Here is an 11,309-nt window from a genome sequence, read left to right as displayed (position 1 = left end):
TTTTTGTTTTTTAATGTATGCATATTATTATTAATTTTTTTTTTTTTTTTAGTTTAGTTTTTTTGTTTTGTTTTTGCAATCAAAAAGCGCCGCCGCAACATCAACAAACAGCAGGAGCACCACCACAGTATTGTTCAGTCATCACCACATTTTTTGTAAATTTATTTTAATTATTCTTTTTTTTTTTCTCTCTCTCTCTCTTCTTCTTCTTCTCTTTTGACTTCACAATTGTTTTTTTTTTTTTTTTTTTGTATTTATTTTATTTAATTATTTTTTTTTTTCGTTGCGCCCGGCTCCTTTTGTTTTGTTTTTTTCCTCCTCTCTTCAACGACATAGTTCTCCATCATCGTCCATAACGTTTTTTTTTTTTTGTAATTTATTAAGAATTGTTTGCTTAATTGTGTTTCCTTCCTCTTCTCCCGCGTGTTTTGCTTTTGCTTTTTCTCAATACAAAAATTGTTTGATTTTTTCCTTCAGCATTTTTTGTTTTCTTTCTTTCTTTTTTGTTTTTGTTTTCAAGTTTAAGTTTTTTTTTTTCTTTTCATTTCTGACGGCCCCACACATACACAGTTTTGTCTGTTCTCTCGATCCCGTGCCAGTCCCTCGTCGTCATGATCAAGTCATCATCATCACTGAGCCTAAATGAAATCGGAATCCTTTTTTAAGAGTGTTTTCCCGTCTGCCTCTGTGCGTCAGAGGGTGAGGGCGCTTTGGTGAACGGCCAGGGGCGGAAATACCTGGAATTGCTGAATGGGGTAGGAGGCCACCATACCGCCTTGTTGAGATACGGCGGCGGCAGCGGCTGCCGCGGCCGCCATCTGCTGGCCAGCTCCCGCCTGCGCTTGGACGCTCTGCCAGCCGCCCGGCAGCTGCATGCCCATGCCGGGCTGGTAGCCGAACTGGCCGTAAGCCGCGTAGCCCTGCATTCCCTGCACAAACTGCGACTGCATTTGCGGCGGGTAGCCACCCGGGTACCAGTAGCTCATGCCTTGGTTGTAGCCGTACGGGTACTGGGTATTGGTTGGACCTAGTCCGCCCGTCATCAGCTGTTTAAGAAAAAAAAAAAAAATGGAAATGAAAAAAAAAATCAAACAGAATCAAAAGACACAATTGAATTGCGTCGCCATTTAATTTGTGGGGCCATACCTGGGCATTGTTGGCGCTACCGGGCTCGCCCGGTTCCTTGCCCCAGGAGCATTTGACATTTTGCCCGTTCAAGTCTGTATTGTGGACCGAGACGATGGCTTGTGTGGCTGACTCTTTGGAGGCGAATCTAAAAACACGGGACGGGAGTAGTACCCAACACACACACAAAAATGAAATAAATGAATCAATGAAAAAAAAAAAAACAAAGAAAAGAAAGGGGAATGAGGACAATAGTCGATGAAAAGACGTAAAAGCCAACCGCACCTGATAAAGGCGTATCCTTTATCTTTGAAGACGCGGATCTCCTGGATCTGGCCGTAAGGGCCGAAAATCTTTTGAAGGGACTCCTCGGTAGTGCCTTGGGCCAGGTTACCGCAATAGACGGTGCAGTTGGTGGACGACGACTGGCCAAAGACTTCGTCGTACGACATGGGCTTCGATCCGGCTGCATAAAACGCGCCCACATTGGCAAAATGGGCGAAAGAAAAGAAACGGAAAAAATAAACACAACCAAAAATAGAACAAAACAAAAACAAATACATAAAAATAAAATAAGATAAAGAAAAAGACAAAAAACATTGTCATAAGTTTTCACGGTTGGAACCCAAACTGCGAGGCGTGGGACACGACTCTTCCATGTTTCGTCATCCGCTTATCCACACACACAAGCAAAATAAACTGGAACACACACACACACAGAGAAAATCTTGGAAAATGTGAATACACGTCTGTGTGTGTGTGTTTGTGTGTCATTGGTTAGCGACATCGATCCATCTTTTTTTTTTTTTTTTTTTTTTTCTCTCAAAGCTGCTTCACTACACACCGCAACGACACACACAGAGAGACACACAAACCAAAGAGTTTGGCGCTTGGACGGACTTGTGCTAGCTCTGGGAAACGGGGCAAAAGGAAAGAAGCGAGGCTTCCGTCTCGGCAATAGCGAACATGGAACAGAAAAAAAAAAAAAAAAAAAAAAATTCCAGTGTCAATTCAGCACCAAACCGAGAGGGCAGTTTTTGCGATGAAAAAAAAAATAATAAAGAGAGAAGCCCGACCAAGCGAAAGAGACGGAAAGGCAGCGGGTACATACCATTCCCCACTACTACCCCCCCCCCCCCCTCCCCGGTTTCATACACGCTCACATAAGGAAGAAGGAGAAAAAAGGGAAAGCGATCACGCGATCCATCATGAACGGAGAAGTGGGCAGGGTCTGTCTCTCTTCTCTTTTCCATGTCGCTCACAACTAGCCCTTCGCCCTCTTCCTTTTTATACTTATATACATACAAATGTATATCTATATATATGTATGTATATACAGATGAGTATATAGCATCTTTTCTATTTCTCTTTGTATATAAATGTGTAGATACGGTGACGTAAAAAGGGGGGAGGGGAAGAAAGTACAACGAAAGGACGCCCTCTTTTTGAACCATTCCGGCAGCTCTAGTATCCTCCAGCTCTCTGGCACACACACACCCACACATGAGAAGAAAAAGACACAAAAAAAAAGGAGATAGGAACCCTCCCCATTTCTATGCAATCCATGTGTGTGTACGTGTGGCCGTCTGTGTGTACATACAAACTCTTGTGCGGAGAGAGAGAGATAGAGAGATAGAGACAGACAGACAGACTAGGCTAATATTTCAATCAATAACGCAACATTTCCGGATGGCAGTTGCAACAGTGTGAATAGCAAACAAACTGCGGACAAAGGGGGAACGCCGACTCACGAACTGCATCAGCTGATGACCACCACCCCCTCTGCCACATGATTTAAAAGAAAAAAGTTATGCCCCGCTTTCTGGTCTATGTCCATCACGAATGAAATGGTTCAGCATCTTTCTATTGTTCCTATTATACGTAGACGCAGTACTGCTGGAACACAGTACCGTACGTAATTTTTTTTTGTTTGTTTCTTTGTTTGTTTGTTTAAATTGAAAGATGTAGGCAGGAAAGAGTTACGGAATAAAAAATAAATAAATAAAAGAAAGAAGAAGAATCGGTGCGGTGGGCCGATGCATTTCTCTCCATGCTATTACGCGAGTTACTCGCGTCTGTTCCTCGGCGCCCCTCCTACTTTTACACACACACACACAGCCGTTCTTTTTTTCTTTTTTCTACGGGTTATGGAATGAAGGCTTTTGGTGAAAGCTTTCGGCCATGGAGAAAATGCCCGTGGTCCATCGAGACGCACCCGATGGACGGCCGAAAGAAAAAAGAAAGAGCAAGGGACTAGTAAAAGAAAAAAAAAAAAAAAAAGAACTACAGAGTGATATTGGCTGTATACAAGTGTGTCTTTTTTTTTTCATATCCCATCTCTAGAGAAAACCAGGGAAAAAAAAAAAAAAAAAATCCGGAGCGGAATAACCTCAAGCTGGAACAAAGAAACAAGGAAATAAAAATATATGTATATAAAAAAAAAAAAGTAGAAGATGTTTCTTAAAAAGAGTTATAACATCTTTCTAAGAAGTTTCGTGATAAGGGCTGGGCGCCTTACTGGATGAAAGATACGGAAAAAAAAGGGGGGAGGGGATTGTGTGTATAGAGCTAATACACACACACACAAAGTGTACGTAATAAGAATGGACGTGTGTATGATTATCGCTGCCACACACACACACACACACAGACACAGTGGGGGGCCAAAATAAAATAGCAACGAAAGAGAGATAAATCTATACATAGTACGCGCGCTTAATAAAGCAATAAATCAATCGAAAATATCAAGAGACTTACCATCTTTAGGAGCGGGCGGTTTACGGGTGGCCCAGTTGGTGCGGATGGCCCGCGTTCCTAGCCACTGTCCGTTCATTCCGGCGATGGCGTTCTCGGCGTCCTATACAAAGAGATGACACAGCACGAAAAGAGTGCGAAGAAAGAAGGAAAAAAAAACAAACAAAACAAACCCCACCCAAAACAAAGGAGATGTCAGCTTTAAGAAAAATGTTTTTCTTTTTGTTTTTGAGAGAGAGCGAGAAAGAGAGAAAAGTAGGGAGCTCACACGAGGGGATCAGAGACATGAAAGAAAAATTTCCTGTCCCGCTAGAAAATAAGGCCCAAGAAAAAAAAAAAAAAAAAAAGCGGGATACATACACACAGACACACACTCAATCCCCATCGGAGAAAGTCAGCCGGAACGTGTACACCACACATCTCCTTTTGGTGGATGTGTTGGGTAAAACAAAAAAAAAAAGGGGATACCGAATTTGAAAAGAAAAAAAAAAAAAGCCGGGCGTCAAAAGAAGAACGAGGGTAAAATAAAATGGCCGTAGTTGGCCGCGGGAGTAGCAACGACCGCCATAGCCGAAACAAAACAAAACAAAACAAAATAACATAAAAGCTTAATAGAATCCCAATCTTGCATGTAAACAAAAGAAAAAAACAAAACAAAAAAAGTTGGGGCTGGCCAAAAAAAAAAAAAAAAAAAAAGCGGCGGCCTGGCCGAGCGAAAAAGGGAAAGGCGAAAAAAGAAATCCATCAGGATCTCAATTAGTTGGCCAGAGCTTTGGGGAATATAACGGCGGGAGCAAAGGAGTTAGTGGGGAAGAAGAAGAAGAAAAAAAAAGAGGGGAGAAACAAAACAAAGAAGCGACAACAACAACAACAACAACGGCAAGAGGAAAGAGATATGGAGATCGATAAGCAGGACAGAATGCAAAAAGGAAAAAGAAAAATGCTACGCTATTTTCTGGTGAGGTTAAAGGAGTCAAAGATGGCCGGGCCCAGCAAAGCCGCAGAAAAGAAATGATGAGCTTCTTGTACACTGATCTTATTCTTTTTTTTTTTTTACTACTTTTCTTACTACCGTTATCTTTTCTCTCTCTTTCTCTCTCTCTCTCATTGCTCTTTGATTCAGTGTTGCTTGTACAACAGAGGGATAAAGATACAGTTTCAATTGTATTTTTTTTTTTGGAGGTAGGCACTTACCGATTTCTTGACGAAAGAAACGAATCCATAACCCTTGGATTTGAGCGTCTGGGGGTCTCGCACCACGCGGCAGTCTCTGTTAAAATGATACGAAAAAGAATAATCGTGTTATAATCAACGCCTCATTTTTACACGACATTTAGTTCATGTGTCAATAAGACAAATAAAAGTAAATCGAATGAAAAATTAGATCCATTTTTGTTTTGCGGGTTTGGTCGGCGGTGACAAGAAGGGGCCACTAAACAAACACCCAATTGATCCTCAAAATCAAGGCGATAGAACACAATCCAATTGCTATACATAAAAAAAAAACAAAAAAAAAAAAAAGGCACAGCCGGAGTAGACAAAAATAAAAACAAAAACAAAAAGGGCGTGGCACACGACTGACGTCACTTGGACTTCTTATTACGACCAGTAACCTATTTTTGTTTGGAGAGAAATAGGGGACGGCAATCATCTCAACTTACGAAAAGCTCGTCTGATTCATGGAACCATCAAGTCGACTCGCAAAAGATGAAAGTAAAAACACACACACACACACAAAAAAAATTGACACATTTTTTTTTATTTTTTACCCCACGACATTGACGACAGCCTCGCAAAATCTCGCAATTTATTATTTTTCTCTTCCCCCCCCCCTCCGTCTCCCATACACCCACAAGAAAGTCCCGTTCATCTGATTCGAAAGCGAGGGGCGTCGTCGTTGATAGCCGTAAATATTTCGTGTTTTTTTCTCTCTTTTTTTTTTTTTTTTTTTTTTTTTATCTATTCCGTCATTGCGACCCATCTTTTTTTCTTTTTATTTCTCTACATTATGCATTTTGTAGGTTGAATTTCGTCTTTCTCGTCGATGCAGAGAGACGCAGCAACGAGATGGAAGGGAGTGGGGGGTGGGGTGAGCGTCGCTCCGTCGAATTTCGCATCGCTTATTTCCTTAATCTCGATGGCGGCAGCCAAGTGCAAAAGAGAGAGAGAGAGAGAGAGGGGGGGGGGGGAGAAAAGACGTGAGGGGTAGAAGAAGAGCACGCAAAAAATAGGGAGGAGGGGAGCAAAGAACGAAGACGAACAACTGTGCGTGAGCGAGAAGAATCAAATCATTCCTATCCAATGTGGCGTGAAACGCAATGGCGATGAATTCCTCAGCCTTTTCTCTTTTTAAGGAATAGAAGAGAAAGAAGAAGAAGAAGAAGAAGAAGAAGAAGAAATAAATAACAAAAAAAGGGGTAGAATAAGAAGAGGGCGCAATGGTCGTTATGACGCAATAGCCAAGCGAATCGCAATCAGAAACGTGACGCTCCCATCGGACTAACTTTCTCACTTACGGTTCCTGCCTCCACCAAGTCTCTTGTCAGTTCTTCTGCCTTTAGTTGTTTCTTACTTTCCAAATTTTTTTTTTTTTTTTTTTTAAGAAGGGGCTCGGGAGTTTTTACCTCCCTTTCTTATTCTCTCTCGTCTTCCACCCTCCCACTATTTTTTCTAGCGTCAATAGTTTCGCCCGTGGATATTGACTTATCGAGGTGTGGGAGGGGAGCTGTGCTGCCAGCCGATGAACGTGAGCACGAAATAATAGTAATAATAGAGATCCATTTTTTTCCTCCCCCCTTTTTTTTCTGTACTCATTTGCCTTTTTTTCCCCCCGTTTTATTCTTTTCTTTCCTGAGGGGAATGAAAAGAAGGAGGAATCCCGTGGCCCCAAAACAAAAGAAAATGGGTGGGAATAAAAAGGGCGTCGTTCGGGATGTGGCTGTACGAACATTACACGCACAACCAGCCAGCAGCAAACAAAAAAGAAAAAAGAAAAATATGAAGGAATGTACATATATACATTTTTTTTTTTTTTTTTTTTTTTAGGTCGGATGCTACCCTACTTCGTCCTCCTTTTGAATTGCAAGAGAGGAAGGGGGGGGGGAGTCCGCTAGGATTGCCGAGATTGATTCCAAAAAGGAATTATTCATGACACGGCTAGCAAAAGGAGAGAGAGAGAGAGAGAGAGAGAGACTAGCCAACTCGCGGCTCGCGTGATTAACGTTATTAAATCAATATGAGAAATAAAAGACGCACGAGAGGGGGGGGGGAGAAAGCACAAAGCACTGGAAATCTAAAAAAAAAGAGAAGGGGTGGCGAATAATAATTGTGGAAAAGAAAAGAAAAAAGAAATCTCAGCTTCGGCTATAGAAACGTCTGTGTGTGTGTGTGTGTGTGTAAATAGCAGAACAACAACGAGGGCACCCAGTCATGGCGTCTACAATACTACTACGACGACCACTACTAGCTTCCCCTTGGCCCGGGCGATTATATAGCCTTGACACCTCCCCCCCCCCCTCCCTCCGTTTGGTCGGTGAGGGATGGTGAACCTAAAGAGAACAGCTGGTCGGTCAAAACCACCAACCATAACGTCTCACGCCAAAGCCAAAAGCAAGAAAAAAAAAAAAAAAAATGAAGTGTTTGATGGAAATGTTGAACAATTTTTTGTTTTTCAAGAAAAGATTTCCGAAATTTCACAGGGAATCAAAGGGAATAATAAAAAGAAAAAAAAAAAGGGATGGAAAACCAGCGCCCAGTTTTCGGTGAAGTCAAGAATTTGCATGACAAGGAAAGAGGAGTTTTAAAAGAACAAAAAAAGAAGGAACCCCCTTATTTTTTTTTTCTTTTCTTTTCTAGAACGCATTCGCACAAAATACACAAGGAGACAAAATGCAAATGCCATCATCATCAAGAATGGTCTTTTAATGAGAAAACGCCAACTGGGAGGGGTAAGGGCAGCCTCCCGTTTTATATAAAACGAGACGGAGGAAATGAGTAGAGAGAGAGAGACGAGGGAACAAAATAAAAAATAATAATAAAATAAAAGGAGCCCCTTCCAGACTACGAGCGGGGGGACCGCGTGGCGGGGCTCGGGAGTCGGCGATTCCCGGCCATATTAGAAATATACCCAACGGGTAGAAGGAAAAGTTCGGCACACTTGGGTTTGAGTCGCGTAGTCCCTTCTCTTTTTTTTTTGTAAATATCCACTTCGTCGCTCGCTAGCAACGTCGAAATGTTTTCAAATTTTCTTCTCTATTTTGATTTCATAATTGGATTTTCTTTTTCGATGTATCTAAAAAATAAAAAAAATAAAAAGGAAGGAAGGAATACAACTTCGCCTTTGATCTCTTCGGTCTCCCACACACGGAAGCAATCGCGGCCAAAAAAAAAAAAAAAAAAAAAAAAAAATATTGAATACATCCGTCTTCTTGTCGGCTCTCTCTCTCTCTCTCTCTCTCTCTCTCTCTCTCTCTTTTTCGTTTGAATGATTTGCGCGTATGTGTTTTATCTGAATTTTCGGTTTGCTATCCGTTTTCTTTCTTGGCCTATTGTCCAGCCAAAATGGTCGTCAAGGGCGTCGCATTGTTCGTTTTTCTCTGCAGCCCGTGACCGCACGACGGCAGTCCGCAAGCCCCGTTACACACACACACACACGCACATAAATCAAACAAACACATAAATAACGGCCAAACGCAAAAGGCATAAACGGCGAAAGGAATAGAAAAAAAAAAAATAATAAAAATAAAAAAATAAATAAATAAATAAAATGGGATCAAGACGTAGAGAGACGGTCTCTCACGGCCGCCAGTAAGAAAGGGCTAAGCCAAGAGAAAATGGCAGACACACAACGTACATCAAATAATACCAGCCAGCCCCAACCTCTCTCTCTCTCCTGTGGGTCGAAGAAAATGGTGATAAATGAGTGGATGTGCCTGGATTCCCCGATGAAAAAAAAAAATAAAATAAAATAAAATATAAAAAATGAAATAAAAAAAAAAGTACGTTGAGCATCGGGTGTGAGGATGTTGCAAAAGAAACGTGAAAAAGGGGGGGGGGGGAGCGATAGGTAAAAACGCTCACGAAGTCGACCGACGGGTCGAATACCAAACAGTTATATAAATATATTTTTGCGTCGGTCCTTCCTATTTTTTATTTTTTATTATTAGAAGAGTGAGACGAGTAGTAGGAGAGGACGTCCTTCATTTCATCTAGATGGAGCTGTGTGTGATGTAAGGAGAATGAAAAGAGAGAGGCAGCAGTTGGTGTGGCATCGATTCAGTTAGCAGAACCCGAAGACCATCACGTGACAAGGCCAGCCCAGCCATACACAAATAATATGTACATCTAAATACATAAATTTACAGCCGGGCGACACGTAATAAATATTAAGAACAGATAAAAATAATAATAATAATAATAAAAAGTAAAAAGAAAAAAAAAAGAGAGAGAGAGAGAGAGACAGAGATGATGGATAGATGGATGGGAGGGCTACGTTTGCTCCAGATAATGCGATAGAAAGTCTCGTACAATTTATTTGATTAGTTTCTTTGCGTCTGTCTTCGACGCCTACCAGCCCCCCCCCCACCCCCACCCAAATGGAATTCGAGGAAGAAGAGAGGAAAAATAAAAAAATAAAAAAATAAAGAAGAAGAAAATGAAAATAGAAAAAAAAAAAAAAAAAAAGGCAAATTGGGACGACGGCGCGAATGAAATTCGATTTGGTCGGAAGTTGTGTCTTGATTTCATAGACGGACATGGTGAATTGGTGGCTCAAGTTGACTTAACTAAATAAAAAAAAAAAAAAAACTGAAAAAAAAAAAATGGAGGAAACAACTTGCCACTCTGCTTCGTTATGTAGCCACAACGTCGCTCTTTTCCTCACGCATCCGTTCGTCAACGTCGTGCATCACGCAGCATCAAACTCTTCTCCCTTCATATTACGTATACACACACACAGACAGGATACGTAGGCGGGGCTGCCCAACACACACGACATCCAAAATAGAATTTTCGACCAACTTTGAAAGACACGCGTCGCGACCGACTTCTCCCCTCCCCCCCTATCTCTTGATCCACCTCGCTGCTTGTCCACACACATCAAATATACAACGAAAAAAAAAAAAATAATAAAAATAAAATAAAAAAGAAAGAAAGAAATTCTACTCTGCTGATATGCGCAATAGGCAAATTCGATTTTGTCCATTTTACTTTTTGAAAGAAAATGTTGAGAAATGTCACCATCGTCGTTTCTCGTTGCCTCACAGTTCGATTCAATTGAGGCCAGGAATGCAGCGGACGAGGGAGACAGACAGACAGACGCACACACACATTGGTGGCAATCGATAACAAAACGCAAATCGCTTATTCGGCATTTTCTACAACGGCTTCAAATCATTTGAAATCGCCTTTTCTCATCGCTAAACCTCCTTTTCACCTTTTATTCGTGTCGGGAGGGGAGGCGGCCATTTCGCAATGTAAAAAGGCAATCGCAACCACATTGGGTTACAAATGATTTGGCTAACGCCATCCTATCGTGTGTGTGTGTGTGTGATTGTTGACACGGAACGCAAACACGCCAGATTGGGCACACGACAGAAATCAAAGGCAAAAAAAAACAAAAAAAAACGAAGTTTGCGACTTACGAGATCTCTCCGAAAGCGGCAAAGGCGTCGCGGAGCGTGTGCGTCTCGATTTCCGGGCTCAGGTCCCCCACGAAAATGTGGAAATGTTCTGCAAATGAAAGAAAGAAAAGAAAAAAACACATTTGACATTACAATTTTGCGCAAAAATGAAATAACGCGCAAAAAAAAAAAAAATACGAAATGAAAACAAATCGCTCCCAAAATGAAGGGCCTTCACTTTTAAGTTTGGCTCTTTAAACAACAAGGGGAAAAAAAACAAAAAAACAAAAACTTTCAATTCTTTTAGGCGATCCAACGATACCCAAGACGAGTCAAGATGGAAAAGCTGAACTGCTTTCCTTAAAGAGAAGACAAACAAAAAGAAAGGAAGTAGAGGATCAATGGGTGTCGCGAGTCGATGTATCGAGGGAGCCATTGCGATAGGTCAGGGGGCCGATGGATGTACGGACAAGAGCAGACACGGGAATGGGGAGGGGGGAGGGTGGTGGCAAAACAGCGACACGCAAGGAGGAGAGGAGCGAGTTATGGTCAAAGTCAGGTGTGGCCAGAAATGTTTCGATTGGGAACCATCAAATAGCTCCTGATTACGTAAAAAAAAAGGGGGGGAAACGTTAAAATAGAAAGAAAGCAAACGGCCTCTCGTTTAAAAAAAAAACAAAAAAACCCGGAAGGGGAGAGGCAAAAAAAAAAATAAATAAATAAATAAAGTTGATGGGAAACGCCCAAACTTTTTCTTTTTTTTTTGTTCTTGTTCTCGTAGACCCATTTTTTGGGACTTTGAACAAGTCT

The 11,309-nt window shown here is 41.5% G+C and overlaps 1 protein-coding gene across 4 annotated transcripts in view; it reads right to left on the bottom strand.

The window, feature by feature from the left end:
- Positions 1-11,309, bottom strand: part of LOC130700229 (nucleolysin TIAR-like) — a 59,243-nt gene continuing 47,934 nt past the window's right edge. For 2 of the 4 annotated variants that reach the window (XM_057522266.2, XM_057522261.2), the window contains 6 exons: positions 10,521-10,608; positions 5,074-5,149; positions 3,883-3,982; positions 1,411-1,591; positions 1,147-1,273; positions 1-1,046 (listed from right to left, as the gene is read on the bottom strand). In XM_057522266.2, the coding sequence (XP_057378249.1) occupies positions 693-1,046; positions 1,147-1,273; positions 1,411-1,591; positions 3,883-3,982; positions 5,074-5,149; positions 10,521-10,608 (926 nt within the window). In that variant the 3' untranslated portion in view covers positions 1-692. The remainder of the gene's footprint in view (positions 1,047-1,146; positions 1,274-1,410; positions 1,592-3,882; positions 3,983-5,073; positions 5,150-10,520; positions 10,609-11,309) is intronic. The other 2 variants (XM_057522264.2, XM_057522265.2) reach the window with 2 other exon arrangements.

The sequence above is a fragment of the Daphnia carinata genome, chromosome 8, assembly GCF_022539665.2.
Source record: "Daphnia carinata strain CSIRO-1 chromosome 8, CSIRO_AGI_Dcar_HiC_V3, whole genome shotgun sequence".
NCBI classification, from domain to species: domain Eukaryota; kingdom Metazoa; phylum Arthropoda; class Branchiopoda; order Diplostraca; family Daphniidae; genus Daphnia; species Daphnia carinata.
This window is presented reverse-complemented; position numbering and strand designations above follow the sequence as displayed.